The sequence below is a fragment of the Ochotona princeps genome, chromosome 9, assembly GCF_030435755.1.
Source record: "Ochotona princeps isolate mOchPri1 chromosome 9, mOchPri1.hap1, whole genome shotgun sequence".
Classification (NCBI taxonomy): Eukaryota; Metazoa; Chordata; class Mammalia; order Lagomorpha; family Ochotonidae; genus Ochotona; species Ochotona princeps.
In genome coordinates this window covers 26,210,596-26,229,877 of record NC_080840.1, presented here as the reverse complement: position 1 = coordinate 26,229,877, position 19,282 = coordinate 26,210,596, and the positions used below count along the sequence as shown (strand labels likewise).

The 19,282-nt window shown below is 38.0% G+C and overlaps 1 protein-coding gene across 1 annotated transcript in view; it reads right to left on the bottom strand.

Annotated features, from left to right (window-relative positions):
• Window positions 1-201: 201 nt before the first annotated feature.
• The window catches only part of EIF3E (eukaryotic translation initiation factor 3 subunit E), a 37,355-nt gene continuing 18,274 nt past the window's right edge, over window positions 202-19,282 (bottom strand). Inside the window, exons 8-13 of the mRNA XM_058668551.1 lie at window positions 13,946-14,072; window positions 13,092-13,193; window positions 11,443-11,552; window positions 2,187-2,289; window positions 1,748-1,882; window positions 202-390 (exon numbers count right to left, since the gene is read on the bottom strand). Of these exons, the coding sequence (XP_058524534.1) occupies window positions 352-390; window positions 1,748-1,882; window positions 2,187-2,289; window positions 11,443-11,552; window positions 13,092-13,193; window positions 13,946-14,072 (616 nt within the window). The 3' untranslated portion in view covers window positions 202-351. The remainder of the gene's footprint in view (window positions 391-1,747; window positions 1,883-2,186; window positions 2,290-11,442; window positions 11,553-13,091; window positions 13,194-13,945; window positions 14,073-19,282) is intronic.

The following is a 19,282-nucleotide window of genomic DNA, read 5'->3' as shown; positions in this document are numbered from 1 at the left end:
TGCAGTTAATAATCACACAAATGCACACACTGTAAAATGGCACAGAGCTATTCACAGACACTGAACTAGTGTCAATGTTGTGGTTACTGTTACATAAATAATGTAAGATGAACAAACTGAGTGATCATGCTACCAGTTTTGCAATTTGGTGTAAATATGTTACTGTTCTAAAATAAAGAATGTACTTAACACACAAAGAAATTCACAAGATAAATATGACCAATTTTATTCAAATTCTCCAAAAATTTTTACTCAACAAGTTGTTTTGAAAACGTATGTCACTCTTCATACAACGGTTTCATTATTTCATTTTTATTTTATGCTTTTTTTTCATCTTTTCTTTACAGTTCTTCAGTAGAAGCCAGAATCTTGAGTTGCCCAGTTAGGAGCCTAGAATGTGAGGAAATCGACAGCATGAAAAGAAAAATACTTTCTGAAACAGCCAACACAGGAAAAGGGATGTAACATTTACTTCAGCACTACTACTGCCAAACGGCTGTTAAAACTTTCACTTCTGTAATCACTGAACGTGATGTGTTATAGCAAAATATGACCTGAACTGTGGAATTAGTGAGTATCCAAAATAGGTGCGGTTTATACCTTGACAGCCTCCCTCCTGATACAGTTCCCTGTGAATGCCCAGGGAAAAGCAGAAGGCGGTCCAAGTGCTGGGGACTCCACCACACATGTACAGGACCCAGAAAAAGCTCCTGGCTTTGGCCTGGCTCAGCAGTGCCTGCTGTGGCCACACGGGGAGTGAACCAGTGATGGAAGATATCTTTTTCCTCTGTCTCTCCCTCTCTCAAATTAATAAATGTTAAAAAAAAAGAAGAAAAGAAAAATAACTGATAGATGTTTGGCCAATTAAGAACAGAACTACCAACACTGGAACAATAATCACAATCCATAAAATTTAATCAATGAAGGTCCTATTCCTCAATGACAACTTCCTCTCTAGCTGTGCACAATTATGTCCAAAGGGAATTAAAGATGGCTTCAGATTGAAAATCACATGTGCATTCCAAGTGCCTTCAATATTTAATGTGTTATACTGCCCCCCCATACAAGGACCAGTTATTATTACTGGTCTTTTTATTTTAACTTACTTGAACGGCAGAACACACAGACAAGAGAGACATGTGCTGGCTCACTACTCAACAGCTAACCATGGTGCAGACAGACTTAGGCCCGGTCGGCCATGTGGGGGAAAGGACCCAGGGACCAGAGCAGCTCAGTGCTGCCTTCCATGGTAAACACAAGCAGAAAGCCCAACTGAAACACATGTAGGACGCCATCGCAGGAATCCCAATAGGGAAGTGCTCATCTGCAGCAGCAGCTTAACATACTATGCCAAAACAAAGATTCTCCCAGAACTATCCTTGAGATTTATAAAGGACACAAATTTCAGACCCAGAAGAGCACTAGGCTTGTAAATTATCATTTGCCAGTGTAAAAATGATGTGTTGAGATCCCAGCGAAAACTAGTTCATAAAGGCATGATTAAAAAAAAAAAAAAAAGAAAAATAGCTAAACTAGGAACATAGTTTTTTCCTAGTTTCCTTGAGTAAGGTATATAACAAATGCAGGAAAAATTTACATTTAGTACTTTCTTACAGAAAATGCTCATTCTCTTAAGTAGAAATATAAAGTCAAATACAACCGATAAGATTTTCAAACAGCATTCAAATAACAATTACGTCACGTTGTTGCTAATCTCCAGACAAAGTAGAAACCCTGCGATTCTTACCTCGGACCTACTATTCTGATTAAGTTTCTTCTCAATATTCATGGCCAACATCTGGCTTCTGAAAGAAAGGCTTTTGGTCTTTTCAATCACCTGCTGATATGGGGAGACTGCATTGTTACCCATAACCACATGACCCTAAAATGAAAACAGGCAAATTAGTACGTTTTTAAGGGTTTACATGTTATTTGCTTATTTGAAAGGCACAGTGATACACAGATTTTACTTCTTTGTCTCTCAATATTACTAGGTCATGGTGAGTATGACCTAACAACGTGGTCACTCACATGTATTTTAACGTATTTGTAGAGGGATGACAGTATTTATCCAGTTGAGGAAAAACAGGTTATTGTTGTTGCCTACTATGTTACACATAACCAAGTGAAAAGAAAGTGTTCTAATGAAAAATTCCCAGGGTGAAACAGGAAAACACAATACTCACTAATTTAGAATCAATCTTGGCATCCAATCTTGCATTCCTGATCAAATTCACAATCCACCGTTCGGCTTCTTCTGGGGTCATATTCAATTTATCTGCCAACATGCTAATTTTATTTTAAAGAGTGAAAACAGTATTTCAGTTCAATGGTCACCTGAGAGGTTTATATGTGCATACTACTTGACCCACACTTTAATTTGGACTTATAATTTCCAGGTAACCTCCAAATTGCGACTGTGTGTATTGTTCATATTTATGCCTATTGCTTTAAATTATTCCATTTCACCAAAACACATAATAGGATCCCTGTAGGGAAAGTACCATAATCTACCGACAGAAAACTTCCCAGCTTCTAAAATAGTACCTTACACTTAGCAGGTGCTCAATAAGTAATCTAAGGAAGTAAAATGATATGATGTGCAATGATTATAGAAAGTAAACCCTAAAATAAGAAGCATCAGCAATATGCAGAATCAAGCGAAAAACCTCACCGAAACTACTAAATGTCTGTAGTATAAACTCTTCTCTATAACTTGGGGCTCCTGCACTGGAGAAAGAGACACACTTATTATAGACACAGAGGCAGAGGACAGGAGACCAAAAAGGGGAGAGAAGAGGCCAAAAGCCAGAGACAGATAGGCCCTGATTGAAAATGGCTTCTGTTACCACTCCAGCTATATTTCGCAATGTTCCATTTTATAATCAGGTTGAAGAGGCCTTATGTAAAAAGTCAGAAGACCGCTGGTCAGCATTTAACATCCAAGGGTAGAAAGTGTAAGCAAACGCATGTATGAGCACTTATACACACTTACTATCTGTCTTGTCTTCCCCAAAGACACTACACTCTGTTCATCCTTTCAACATAACCACTGCTTTGATTACAACAATCAGAATATCATTAAAATAATTTCTTGGAATATTATAAACTAAAATTTCTGATCTCTGAAATCAAAGTATCCAGGCCACTGGCAAGTATGTATTGAATTCCTAATTCCAGAGGTTTCAAAGGTAACCAATTTAGTTAAGAAAAGCGGAAATGTAACTTTACTATCTCTATATGTTTACTGACACAGAATCAGAAAATTTCATTCAAAATAAAAATTCTGGCTTATCAACATAATGTTCTAAATATATGACCAGATAATCATTTAAAAATTGTCCTTGGATGGCTCAGAGTTAAAAACAATATCACCACTAAGGAATACAGCAAATTAAACCACACAATCCCCTGGATTTATGTATTAAAAATATGTTACTTATATTTCTTTTATTTTTGAACTTTGCTATAACCACACACTCACAACAACAAAAAAAAATGGTAAGAAATGACTATTATTTCACATGGACTTTTTACTCTACCAACATTCTCCAAGTCACTTAAAAAGCCACTTATTTTATAAATGCCACTCACTTGTAATTTTACCATTTTATTTCAAAAAAAGGGGGGGGGAGTTTATTTCTCAAAGGAAAAATTCCTCCAACTGATGCCTCCTGATATCTGTCTTGTGTTTCTAGCTAGCATTTATTTTAAATTTCATTTTTTTTCTGCACTAAAAAAAAAAAGAAACACTTTATATTGGTTACTTTAGTTACTCAAAGTATTATTCTAAAGGCTTAGCACACATGTTCTCATTACATATGAAAACCTAAGCAATACAGCAAAAGTAGCCATAAGAAGAAATTATTTATAGTAATGAATTCCTAGGTTTAAGACATTGCAAATAAAAAAAAAACTTTTACCAGTGCATCTCTAGGAAAGCAAGAACAGACTAAATTCAACATTAGAAGAATATAAATAACAAAAGCTCATGCAGAAATTAACAAAACTAAAAATCCCCACAAAATAATCAGAACAAAAAGTTGGCTTTAGCTAAACTGAAAGAAAAATAGAAGATTGCAATAAAATTGGAGATGTTAATCTTATAAGAAATGGAAAAATTCTTGGACACCGAGCAGTTAAGTCAGAAAGAAAAAAGCCAGACAGCTAATAGAGTACCAAGCCAGGGGTCTTCTACAGAAAGAAACCCGGCACCAGATGGCTTCCCTGTGGAATTCCACCCAACTATCCTCCCCAAATTCTGACAAATTAAATACCTGCAAATAAGAAAATGACACATCAGTCTCTGGTGAACACTGATGCAAAAATTATCAACAAAATACTAGAAAACCAAATCTAATAGTACACAAAGTGGTACAGTAAGATCTAGTAGAAATTACTCCAAAGATGAAAACACGATTCAATGTATGCAAATCAGATATCCTGTATATCACACTGGCATAATGAAGGGTTTTCAGAGGACTATTTGCTCCTATCACTATAAACAAACTGTTAATAAATCAGTGGCAAAAAAGCCCAAATATTATGACTTTAAAAAAAAAGTCAACATATTTCTCAAAAGATATACAAAGGTCAATGAGTCTTAAAAACAAAACAAAGAAAAAAACGCAGTGCAGTAGCCTAGCAGCTAAAGTCCTCACCTTGAACACATTAGGGTCCCATATGGGCACCTGTTCTAATCCCAGCAGCCCTGCTTCCCATCCAGCTCCCTGCCTGTGGCCTGGGAAAGCAGTCGAGGACGGTCCAAAGCCTTGGATCCCTGTACCAGCATGGGAGACCTGGAAGAGGCTCCTGGCTCCTGGTTTTGGAGTAGTTCAGCTCCAGCCGTTGAGGCCGCTTGGGGAGTGAACCATCGGAAGGAAGATCTTTCTGTCTCTGTCTCTCCTCCTCTCTGTACATCTGACTTTGCAATAAAAATAAACACATCCAAAAAAAAAAAGAGCCTCAACATCATCTATCACCACAGACATGCAAATTGAAACCACAAATAGATACCATTTCACCCCAATTAGAATAGCTATCATCAAAAAGAAAACAGGGGCAGGTACAGTGGCAAAAATGGGCTGGACCTATAACAGCAGTGCCAGTATTCCAAACGGACACGTGGGTGCTCTACCTCGGATCCAGATCCAGCTCCCTGGGAAGGCTGAGGAGCTGGCCCAACTCCTGGGCCCTTGCACCCACAGGGGAAGCCTGGAACAAACTCCTGGCTCGTGAATTTGGACAGCCCCAATTTCCAGTTGCCACCATCTGGGGAGTGACCCGGGGGATGGGAGATCTGTTTCTCCTTCTCTCTCTGTAACTTCTGCCTTTCTAAGAAAAATAACTGAGGAAGGAAAGAAGGAAGGAAGGAAAGATAGATAGATAGATAGATGCTGAAGCCAATGCAGAAAACTTTTAACAGAACCCTTAGCCCAAACGAAAAGAACTTAAATTTACAAGTTACTAACACTCTACCAACATGAACTGCTGTGTTGTTGGTGACAAAATATCAACTTGTCCTGTAGTCTGAAGTTTTAAGTCAGCAGGTTGGCAAACAATCACCTAAGGGCCCAAAATACATACATAACTCTAAACGAATGAAGAAAAAGCAGGAGAAAAAGTTACCATTTTATCGGGGAGGTTGTGAACGGTTTACCTTAAGATTTTAAACTAAAACTGCATTCTATGCAGAAACTCTAGAATTTTCTATCCCACCTCTCTTTACATACATATTCTTCATGTACCTTGACCATATGATACAAAACTTTCTATTATTGCCTATTCCTCTAATGCCATGATACACTTAAACAACAGAATGTTGGGTTTGTAACTACTGCTGAAAGACTATACTATTGTAATAACATGCGGGGAGAATGGGGAGGAAACTAGGAGGCGGAGGGTGGAGTATCTATACCTACCAAAAGCATATCATGAAAAAATTTATATATTCTTAACACAAAAAACACTTGTATACAATCGTTACGTATTATTTCAAAAACTCAAGTATTTCATACTTAGTTCAATTTAAACTTACACACACTTCCAGCACAAAAATCAAATACTTCCTTTTGTGTCTATAACACTTAGTACCAAAGGTCTCACTTAATAACACATCATACATCTGTCCTGATGTAGGAACCTCATGTGGACTTCAACTCTAAAGTGATCTGCCCAGTTTTTAATACCTGATATTTTAGAGGGTTTCCACTGTCTGACTCTTCCCCACAGCCACCCTCTACCCCACATTAAAAAAACTTAAGATTTGGGCTTGGCAGCGTGGCCTAGTGGCTAAGGTCCTCGCCTTGATCCCATATGGCCGCTGGTTCTAATCCCGGCAGCTCCACTTCCTCTCTGTCTCTCCTCCTCTCAGTATATCTGACTTTGTAATAAAAATAAAATAAATCTAAACAAACAAACAAACAAACAACAAAAAAACTTAAGATTTGCAAAAAGGGCATGGGGGGTACAGTGTTCCTTATGTCTCATTACTAACTTCTTCAAGTAATCTAGCATCCAAGTACAATTTATTAGAAATACTGCTGATTTGGGCCCGGCGCAGTAGCTAGCAGTTAAAGTCCTTGCCCTGAACACGCAGGATCTCATATAGGCGCCGGTTCTAATCCCGGTGGCCCCGCTTCCCATCCAGCTCCCTGTTTGTGCCCTGAGAAAGCAGTGGAGGATGGCCCAAAGCCTTGGGACCCTGCACCTGCGTGGGAGACCCGGAAGAAGCTCCAGGCCCCTGGCTTCAGATTGGCTCAGCTCCAGCCGTTGAGGCCACTTGGGGAGTGACTCATTGGACAGAAGATCTTCCTCTCTGTCTCTCCTCCTCTCTCTATATCTGCCTTTCCAATATAAATAAATAAATAAATAAATAAACAAACAAACAAAAATAAACTAAAAAAAAAAAATACTGCTGATTCAAGCACCAGGATCTGCAAACCTCTGGCCAGGTTTTAACTCAACTATTCAGCATATTCAAAGAAAATTACTCCAAGTCTTTTCTAATAGTATGCCATAACAACAAATACAAAAAGATTGAGTTTCAGTGTAAGATTGGGAAAAATGGGGAACCAGAAAAAAGCAAAGAAAAAACTAAATGCTTTGTGTGAAAATTGAAAACTCTCATTAGAATTCCTAACATCTTTAGTACTCAAGAATAAGTTAACTCAGAAATTCAAGTTTAGTGGTCACTGAAATCATTTTGAGAACAATTTACTTTCATGGGACACAATTTCCCTCTAGCATAAATGAGCATAATTCTAAATACAGATTTTGCAATAACAAGAACTTAAAAGACAATACTGTAATGTAAAATATTACTTTAAAAAGTAAGCAAAATAGAATGACTTCATAAAGAAATACAAGAGCAGTTGGAAAATAACCATCTTTTAATAAAAAGCGTTATCTTACTATAGGAAAATTATATTAACGAATGCTCCAACATATTTATCATACACATTCAAAATATTACTTCCATACTTTGTTTTATCTGTAATTGAAAACTGGTCCAAGGATTATTTAAAACAGCTTTTAAATTTAGACATATACTATTCAGCTATAAATTCAACTATATTAAACCACATCACAGTAATCTTTTTTGACAGTCGTTACAATTTTTTTGGTAAACAGATTTGAGTCCTTATCTTACAAATCTCCAGAGTTGTATGTAAACTGATAAAAACATTCTTAATAAGTATTCTTAAGAAAATGTGACTATCACATGTGTTTATAGGCACTTAATAAAAAAAAATCTATTAACAGAGAATATTCCAAATCACAAATGGAAGGAGTTGTTATTTAAACAACCATGGACTTTAAAATTGTGCTATTCCATTCAAAATTTAAAATGCATCCTTTGGGGAAAGGAAAAAAGGCAACACACACATTTTTCACTTCCTCCCCACCAAAAGATAGAACATCAAATAACTGGAGGTTAATTAGAGGCAAGTGGATCAGTGTAAGCCTATGAATGCAGTAATTTGCCATAACAGATATTCCAAGTGTATGGAGTCTGAATTAGGATGCCTGCTGCATTTATAAAAGCCTAATATACATACATTATTTTCAACTGCAGTAATTTTAACCTTTTAAATCAGCTTTAACATTACTCCACTGCTCTGAGTCTGCATTTCAATGCTAAAATCATGGGTGACCAAATGAAATCTTTTGCGATTCTGGCCGTACATTGGAATAGCCACCCCCGAGACAGGCACAGCAGTACCGCTCTTCATCACGCTCTAACCACACTCGATAAATCAGTGTCAAAAGTTTAGGATGGGCAGGTCCCAGTCCCCAAGCAAAGGGCAAACAAATGAAGCTGGAAGATTTACGAAAAATCAGTAACTTTGGATTTCCAGGATAATGTTGTATTCTTCAGGGCTCCTTCACAGCAGAGGCCATTCTGGAACCCCAGGAGGCAGATGTTCACCAAGACTGTTAGAATTTTCTAGTGGCAGTCAGGTTTTAGTACACTCTTTTGAGGTAATATAGACTTGACTTCTGCACTGAAGCAACAACTTCAGAGCCCTTGGAACCATGCTATTTATACAATCCCACAGAAAACGCAAATGGAATGACTGGATGAGAGAAAACGAGGTGGGGACTGCCGAGTAAACTCTATGAGAGGACCATGCTGATGGGCAGCACCACCAAAATGCCTGGAAAGTGGAGAAAAAGACCACACACAATAAAGGGTCAGAGCAAAGTATAAATTTTGCTCTCAGAGCAAAGTCTTTGAGGAGAGATTTTAAAGTTTAACACAAGAATAACAAAATAAAGCTTGTTAATGTCTATAAACTGTTGTGAACAGTTTTATAGCCACATTACTGAAGTGCTGATTGAGGACACAGAGCAGGTCAAGCCATTTGGCAAACGACTTTTTTTTCTAGAATATAGTCAGCCAACATAAAAATTAATTCAGAAAAATTCTGGTAGTAACTGAAGACTGGAAGTGATACCATCACTAAAATTTATCAAATGAAAAACTGCAACTCATATAACATCCTGGTCTAAGTAGGGTGCAATCACTTTTGCAGGGGAATGGGTGCTATGGTACTCTGGGCTACTCAGGGCACGAGAGCCTACGGGCAGAAGAATTTTTAGAGTCAAACAGGCTTGACCCTCATCTTTGCTACTCCATCTCTCAGTCTCCGTTTCCTTAGTTTCCAACGTGAGTGGAATTCTCTGATGTTCAGTATAGCTGTGAGGCTGGCAGCTGAAACTCACTTTCTCAAGCGCAGAACAGTGCTCAGTAAAAGCCAATGCTTGGGCACAGAGAGTCCGTGTAAGATAAAATTCTACATAGACTCAAACAGAGCTAGACACTTACAGGGGATTACCGACTGGCTCAATGGATAACAAGGTACAAGGAAAATACAGACCTGGTAACATTGGTTCTGTTACTAAATAAAATACATTGATCAATGTCTATGAGTGGAAGTTCCTCAGCTAAAACACAATAAAGCTGTGCTCTGTGATCATAAAAAAATTAGTAACAAGCAAGGTGAACAGGGCTCTGCTTTGATCTAATTATATACACCCAAATGTGCATGTTCATAAATCAAAAACTGGAGTTGAAAGCCATGATTCTCTAATCTGAAATGTGAATGACTTCTGAGGGGTCAATACTGAACAATACAGATACAACATTTCTATTACTGACCAAGTTCTTCTAATTTTAGAAGAACACACATTGATTTATGTATTTTCAACTGTCTAAATTAGTAAAACACCCCGTAAGTATACTCAAAAAACCATGAAAAACAGAAGTCTATTATTGGAAAAAAATTTTTTTTGGACTTTGCAAACCCATTAGATATTTAAAGTTAAAGTAGCTTAGAGAATTCTGCATGGTCAAAACTGCAATAATCAAACAAAAATCCAAACATTTACATCTACATATATATAGAAATTTCTTGCGGAATGATGTCATACAAATGGTTATGATGATGTTTCTAGTCTATTATCTTCTTGAGATGAATGTGTTACACTTGAGTAGGCAACACAAATAATTTTACTGTTCATAATCATTTCATTTAGTGACTACAAAGCCACTTGTAAAACCTAGATCCCAAAATAGAATGCTTGGGATGCAATTCCAGCTTCCTGGTAGGATAGCAGGTGACAGCAAGTATTGTGGGTTCTTGACACCTCAATGGGAGACTAGGATTATGTTCCCGGCTCCTAGCATCAGCCTGGCCCAGAACTGGCTGTTACAAGCATTTGGCAAGTGAAACGGGATAGGAGCACTCTGTCTCTCAAACAAAAGCCAAAAATAAACAAATACCATAAACTGAATCCTAAAAAGTAAAATAAGACTCAATAAAGACAAGAATTAGAAGGAATCATATTCACTGTACTGGAGAAGTAAATACTTAAAGAAAGCATTATCATGGACAAAAATGCAAGTTTGGGCTAGCACGTTTTTTTCATGTTACAAACACACTGCACTGGCACTAAACTATACAAACAAACCTAATATGTTAGATGGTCAAGAGCCCCACATATGATGTTGTTTCACAACTTTGTTAGGAATTTGAAAGCATTCTTTAAAAAAAAAAAAGAATTTTTACATTGTCTGCAAGCTAGAGAAAAGTACTAATAAAATTGAAGTCAAGGATTCAATTGCCACAGAAAAATCCAAACACTCGCCCTATGCTTCTAACTGTGGACAACCACTTCAGTAACAACCCACTAAAATTAGGGAAGTATGGATCCTCCAGCAAAAACAAACGACATTAAAGAAGAATTTGGTCTACACAATTCCTTAGAGGCTAACATTAAAGTAGGAAGTTTTTTTTTTTTTTTTTTAAATTTATGTTTGGCTTCATCTGTGGCCAACGGGCAGTGGTTATTTTTCAAACTGTAATATATAAAATTAGTTTCTAATAGGTTATGTACATTTCACAACTTTTCCCAATAATATTTTACACAACACAGAGAATTTCAACTAAAAGTCACCATAATTTTTCCATGTTTCAACATTTGAGGATGTCACAGCAGTTTACTATATAAGCACTCAAATGTAATTAAATAAAACAAACTCAATTAACAGAAATGATTACCAAATGTAGTGGTCTTTCAACAAAATTTCTGATTTACTAAGGGCTAACTCTTGAACTGTTGAAAACCATTTTTAAAAGTGGTTACTTCATTTCTTCTCCCTGTATAATGGTTTAATAGTATTTACTCTTCAAAAAGGTAACTGTCAAATAACATCTTTTAGAAAAATGATATGCCACACATCATGTAAGCTAAAGATATCTGAGTCTGTAACTCCTTAAAAGGATTGTAAAAAATAAATTATCAATATTTTTTCCCTTTTCTAAAAGCACAGGAAAATCAAATTAACTGGAATAATATTAAACACAACTGAACAGTAAATAGAAATTTCCAGGCCTTTAAAACAACGGAATACAAATCAACACAGGGCTTACTTACTTAATGCTGATACATTGGTGGATACGACAGAAAGTCTCAAATATGAAAAGACGGGCATTTTCAATGAAATCTTCAAGACACGCCACCAAAAAGAAGTCATTCACAAGCACCTATGTTATAATAAAAGAAAAATATTAGCATGCCAACGCACATTTTTCAAAACTTGACTCAAAATTTTTACTGTTCTTATTCACTACCATCTAATGATAGCTTTATGCGACAGTACTTTCACAAAGAAGATCTATGCTTGTTTCTAAACAACTTAAATAAGCACTGGCAGAATACTGCCAAAAAAAAAAAAAAGACTTAAAAAAACCATGTTTCCTTGTTTCATGGATGCCTTGGAATAAAAGCACCTTTTCGACCAAGTAGCATTGCCCTGTCTGTATCCTAGTTAAGAACCCTAAAAATGACTTAACTTTTCCAAATACTTAAAATATTATGAATAGACTAAAGACAGGAGAATTTCTCTGCTAGCAAAAGGCTGCAAAAAAAGAAGAAAAAAAAAAAGATTACAAAAGGAAGCTCAAATTCTACTTTTGGTATAATTAAAATGTTCAGCTTCAACTATTCAACTGCCCTCACTGCTGGGTCCACAATCAGCCCTAGATACTCAGCATGAAGAACCAGACACCAATACTCACACCAATGAAATATCACATGAGTCTACAATGAGTTTTTATACTGAACTCTACTCATTTATTTTAGTGCTTTAGAAAATCGATCCTCAGTATACTTACATATTTTTTCCTTACATAAATAACAACTCAACCTGTCAAATTTACTTAATTTTTGCCAAAATTTGGATTCAATAGATGAATGTGATGAGTGGTAATGTATGAATCTGGTAAAAAGGAATTAAAATTTAGCAAGTAAGCTGTTACTTTAATTTCCTAAATTTTACAAAGTAACGTATTCAAAACAACCATGATCTAAATCTTCCATTTGCTTAAGAAATTCTGGTTTCCACCAAACAAGGCATTACAGTTATAGAAGTTACAACTACAACTGACCTCACAGCAAATATTAAATGCAATCATGTGAACATTTCTCAATAAGTGCAACTAACCTTAAAGCAAAATTAAGAATCACAGTTTTGATGTGCAATTCAAGTTAACCACCCTACATATATGAAATATATACATATTTACAGTATCTTCAATGTCTCAATAAAACCTTTTAATGAAACAAACTTCTACCCGGCAATAGATGGTTAAGTCATGAAGCATTTAAAAAAATAAACACAAGGGCCTGCCACGGTGGCCTAGTGCTTCAGTACTCCCCTAGCACACACTGGGATCCCATATGGGGGTCGGTTCTAATCCCAGAAGAACCACTTTCCACCCAGCTCCCTGCTTGTGGCCTGGGAAAGCATTAAAGGACAGCCCAAAGCCTTGGGACCCTGCACCCATGTGGGAGACCTGGAAGAGGCCCTTGGCTCATGGCTTTGGATTGGCTCAGCTCTGGCCTTTGTGCCCACTTGGGGAGTGAGTCATCAAACAAAAGATCTTCCTTTCTGTCTCTTCTCTCTGTATATCTGCCTTTCAAAGAAAAATAAATAAACCTTAAATAAATAAATAATTAATGTTTAACATGCAAATAACTAAGAAAGCTATGAGTTTACTAATAAAGTAAAACTCTGTACTTACCGATTCACATTCCCTCAGCTTTTTCTGAGCCCCATCAAAGTCAAAGTTGACGTATAAGCATTCAACAAATTCTGTAATTGGGTCTTTATAGGTGTAAGATTCCTACAAAATTAAGACATAGGTCAGGTCGCATCTGTTTCAACATTATTTAGCATGTACTGCCCCTAGATTATCCCAATTTTCCTATTTTCTCCACAGTTCCCATGAATTTCTAGTAAATTACTATCATATTCAACTAATAGCTTCTACACTGATTCTAAGGGCATGTCTTCCAAGCCATGTTTTCTAGTCTCACTCTAGAAAAATTTCACAAGTTTTTGACCAATTCTTCATTAGTCAGTAAATAATGATAAACTTCCCCAAGTACAAAGATAACCTTGCCTTATTTGAATGGTAGTAACATCTTTGTGCTTAATTTATTCTTAGATTAAATAAGGATTTAAGTTCTTTTTCCAATTATTGCTGAAACACAAAAAAACAACCTATAAGGCTGCAGTTTTAATCAATTTGGGGACGTTTAATAACTGTCATTTATATATGTCATCCTCTGAAATGAGGCTAGTAATGACTCCTCTATAAGCAGTTCCAGACACCAGATCTTTAACTTTGTAGTAACACAACACAGGAAGTAATGTATTTCAAATTTCCACTTAGATAGCAATAATCATTCAGATTACACCTGATAGAAGTTTTACACTTAAAGACAGTAAATGTCCATGAGAGTCTTCCTCCTTTTAAATTTCACCTTAGTACTTCCCCGTTTTCTAACATTTCTCTTAAGGAGTTTTACTTTAACAAGAAGAGCAGCTCTAAAGGGTAGGCATTTTAAGAAGGGATTAAGGATGAATTTTTACCTGTTGAATAACTTTGACCAGATCTTTTAGCACCTGCCGGCGTTTTCGCACATCTTTGTTGGTTATGACTGCCGTGGTCAGATAGCGGAGAATATGTGGACACATTGTCTGAATTGCATTAAGATATCTAAGGTAAAAACACAAGTTACTTAATAGTAACTTCACCTCTAGATCTACAAAGCAATCTGAGCTAAAGCAAATTCACACACAGCTTAGTGCATTGCACTATTTCAACAGTCTAAGACCTACAATACTTTAGGGCATTTCCTTGAAGGAGATAAAGAAATAGAATCCAACTGCAGAAATCTAAATGATGAAAATGCCAGACAGTAGTCCCCAGTTTGGAGGCGGAAGACTCATTTACAGGCTAGGAATCCCATGATCAATACTGGGTAATACTAGTTTTTGAGGGTCTTCACATACATTTATGGTAAAACTGCATATTCAAAGCACTCATGACTATCAGCAAGTTGAGGCACTAAGATACCAGCCCTTCCCCAGCACGGAGCACCTCCTGCGGTTCGCTCTGTATGAACTGCTCTCCCATACATCCCTGGAGCCTAAATCCTAGCTATTTTGCAGACTCCTGATTAGATGCCTTATGTTCCATAAATCATGCACGAAAATATCTTTATATTATAATGTAGATTCCTACTGTCTGGTCCCATTTAGTCTCCATCAAAATGCCATCTAAACAAGGAAAGGCTGGGCCCGGCAGCATGGCCTAGCGGCTAAAGTCCTCGCCTTCAAAGCCCCGGGATCCCATATGGGCGCTGGTTCTAATCCCGGCAGCTCCACTTCCCATCCAGCTCCCTGCTTGTGGCCTGGAAAGCAGTTGAGGACGGCCCAATGCTTTGGGACCCTGCACCCGAGTGGGAGACCCGCAAGAAGCTCCTGGCTTTGGCCTGGCTCAGTTCCAGTGCTTGTGGCTGCTTAGGGAGTGAATGAACGGACAGAAGATCCTCCTCGCTCTCTCCTAGTCTCTGTATAGCTGCCTTTCCAATAAAAATAAATACATATATTTTTAAAAAATACTCTCATGCAGAAGCATAGGAAAGCACAATCTTTTATTACCACTTTTGAAGCAGATAATTTTAGCAGGCTATTATTGAACTCTTTTATAAGTTAATCTAAAATCATTACACAATAGTAGTATTTTGTTTATATAATGTTGAACTCTGATTTCATTTTATCTAGAATAACTATATGAATGTGTGTGTACATATCTATGTACATATGCATCACTGAATTATATGTATCTTATTTGTAGATTGATTTCTTCAGCTAAAAATATCTTTCTTTTTTTTTTTGGCAAAGATTTATTCATTTTTTTATTACAGCCAGATATACACAGAGGAGAAGAGACAGAGGAAGATCTTCCGTCCGATGATTCACTTCCCAAGTGAGCCGCAACGGGCCGATGCGCACCGATCCGAAGCCAGGAACCTGGAACCTCTTCCGTGTCTCCCACGTGGGTACAGGGTCCCAAAGCACTGGGCCGTCCTCAACTGCTTTCCAGGCCACAAGCAGGGAGCTGGATGGGAAGTGGAGCTGCCAGGATTAGAACCGGCGCCCATATGGGATCCCGGGGCTTTGAAGGCGAGGACTTTAGCCGTTAGGTCACGCCGCCGGGCCCTAAAAATATCTTTCTATATATATGTCAGAAGATGACAAAGTTGGGACAGACTAGACAGTAATTATCTTTGCCTTTGTGGGCAAAAACAAGATTAAGAATATGATATAGGTACTTACACAAAGAGAAAGTAATTCTAAAATTTGTTATTGCAAAATTAAAACACAGCATTTGAAAATTAAAAAAAAAATGCAGACTTCAAATGAAACCAATGAAATTTCTGTTAGGACAATTTCACTCCACTGGGAGGGAATGTATCACTTAATACTGCTCTGCTCTAATGAGATTTTACATATTTTATCTTCAAAGATGTTTTTCACACAGACAGGTACTATTAAATATCAACAAACACTTAATAAGTTTATATTCATTTAATAACTCTGTTAGCTTAGAAGGTGTTTGTATAATTCTGTTTAATTCTCCCAATACTGCCTTTTAACATGTTATTACAAGTTCTAGTTCAATTGCAGGTATATGAATTTTGAAATAACAGAAATTTCTCTTGTATTTGAAATTTGGGCTGAACCGTTCTGCAGTCAAATTTGAGATTGAAATTGTTTCTGAACCAAATCTGGAATCAAATCTTTTTGTTTTGACAAAATGAAAGAAATCAATATAGTTTTAACTCATACTATCATAGTTGTCATTAAAGCAATATTATTAAAGTATACATTTTACGAACATTTTGTTCTCTAATTTTAGGCTTAAGAGACTAAGAAACGTCATCAGGCCTGCAGTTATTCCCCAAAGCCATTTACTAGTTGATAAAGGCGACCGAGGGTAGCTTCTGTCAATCACAAAATGTCAAGTTCACCTTAAAGCAACATGCTCCCTACTCCTCAACTCTTCAGTTATTCTAGTTTGAATCAATTTTCACTAGACAGATTTCTTTTACTGCCACAAATCAATATGATTTAACTGAATAACCACTGGGTAAAAGGCATCTTCCCTTACATAGCTATCACAAAAAGGACTCAAAACTTACTTTGGGAACAGAGTTTAACCTAGCAGTTGAGGTCCCGGTGTGACAGCCTAGTAGCTGAATCTGCAAATTGCAAGCTCCAGGATCCCATATGGAAGCTGGTGCTCTCTAATTCTCATCCAGCTCCCTGCTTGTGGACTGGAAAAGCAGCAGGGAATAGCCAAAAGCCTTGGGACCCTGCATCCATGTGGGAAAGAGGCTCCTGGCTTCGGATCGGCTCAGCACCGGCCAGTGCGGCCACTTGACTGAACCAACGGACAGAAGATCTTTCTGTCTCGCTTTCTCCCTGTAGAAATCTGCCTTTCCAATAAAAATAAACAAACCTTTGAAAAACAAAACAAAACAAGCCCCTAGCAGTTAAGATGTACAAGTCTGTCTCAGGAGAGTGCATTAAGCCACCACCTGCAATGCCAGCATCCTATTTAGTCCAGCAACTCTGCTTCTCATCCAGCTCCCTGCTAGTGGATGGCCCAAGTGTTTGAGCCCTGCATCTACATAGGAAGCCCAGATGACTATGCCACGAATAAGCCACGGATCATGGCTTCAGCCTGAAGCAACCTTGGTTATTTCAGTCATACGGTGAGTGAATGAGCAAACAGAAGCTCTCTTTGTATCTTTGAATTTAAATAAATAAGCCTTTTTTTTAAAAAAAAGGGGGCTAGACAAATTATTTTGGTGCAAAAAAATTATAAAAACTATCTGCTATATTTTTTCTAATGTGTAAATTTATTTTTTTAAACATTTATTTACTTATTTTTTATTGCAAAGTCATATATACAGAGAGGAGATCTTCCATCCAATGGTTCACTCCCTAGGTGACTGTGACAGCCCAAGCTAAGTCAATCCGAAACCAGAAACCTGGAGCCTCTTCCTCCCCATGGGGTGCCGGGTCCCAATGCATTGGGCCGTCCTCCACTGCTTTCCCAGGCCACAAGCAGGGAGCTGGATGGGAAGTGGAGTAGCTGGGATCCAAACCTGCACCCATGAACACTCAAGGCGAGGACTTTAACCATCTACTACACTGGGCCCTTACCAAACTTTTTAAAATACTCTTTTAATCACAGCATCCCTGGAATCTGCAGTGCTGCAAGGAGAGTAGAGCTAGGCCACAAGAACACAAATACATGATGTGGGGAACGGAGTGCTAGAGCCGCTCCTGGGATTGGTAAGGGTCGTTGCAAGATGGCGGCTGGCCCAGGGCCAGGAGGTGAGGTTGGTCTCACCAGCAGGTAAACAAGAAGTCAGAGTGATAGGCTAATGCCCTTGCTGCAATTATGTCATTGCTACTGACCTACCACGTAGCGCCAAGTGGACCCACGCGGAGAAGTGATTGGTGGAGAACAACATAAAAGTAGCTGGTAAAAGCTAGGGGACGGACAGACGGACAGACGACAACTATGCCTGAGACGGACAGGGAAAGGAACAAGGGCTGGAGCAAGAGGAGAGAGACAACGGAGAAAGATGGAGAAGGATGGGTGGGAAAAAGGGTGGTGGAGAGAGGGCTGGAGAAGCCAGGAGGAAAGCTAAGACCAATGCGGACGGGGCAGCAGAGAGAAGGATTTAAACGTGGCCACTTTTGGCAGTGGAGAGTCCGGCTGCGGTTCCGGCTTTTGCCAGACTCTCAGAGTATGCCTCGTCATTTTCGTGTCGCTGCTGGGCCACAACAACATGATCTCTCGCTCAACTACTAAATCTATGTAAACAAGCTCACTCTATAGAAACTATAATTGGAATTTCACAAAATACTATATCTCATTAAAAAATTATTTAACATATAAATAGCATGCTTGGGTTGCAGACTAAGTGCAAACATGCTGTGGGTCAGATTTATCCCACAGTTTGTAGACAGTATTACCATTCCCCAAAATTCCAAATGCACCCAGGATCCCATACACAGGAGCTTTTGATTGATGATTCAACTTTGTGGTTATCTTTCAGAAAAACATTGAAGTGACCAAGTGGCAAAGGGAACTAGCTGCTTTTCTCACACAACATTATCTTTAGAGAAAGATGGGCAAACAAAGCTGTTTAGAGTTGGGTATTTGACACTTTTAGAAAATCAAGTGAGCCTGTTCAAGATAAACAAATTATAAAATTAGATTTCAAGGGAAAAAATGGAATACGAAAAACTTGTAAATGCCACTGAGAGTGTGACAGCTTTTTTTCAACTAAGTTTGGTAGGCACGCTAATGACTGTGGTCTTTCAGCGTCACATATCAACACCCTGGGATATCTGTGTAACTCATGGGACAGGATCTCCCAAACAATACATGTAAGATGCTACATAATTATGCAGAGGCAAACGACCCACTCTTTTTACATAGCTACCCATTCCAGATTCAGATGAGAAAAAAATGCAGATTCCATATCACAAAGAACTTTAAAAAACTACTTATCAAGTTTCACTGTATCACCAAGAAACAGTATTCATAACTACCTGAGTACGCTCCAGCGGAGCAGTGAAGACACCTGCCCTCCAGGGACCTAGTGTCACCCTCGTCTCTGGCTCCTGACTCCAGCTCCTATCACTGTGCATCCCGGCAGTAACTGGAACCTGCCATTCGGGAGGGCATTGCTTTCTACCTTCCTGCTGCCAGCTTCAGGCCCAGACCCAGCTTTGTGTAGGCATTTGGGGGAACGAATCAGCAGAAGTGTTCTCTTTATTAACAGGAAAAAAATCCATACTTCTCTTATCCAATTAAAAAACCTATCATAATAGGCA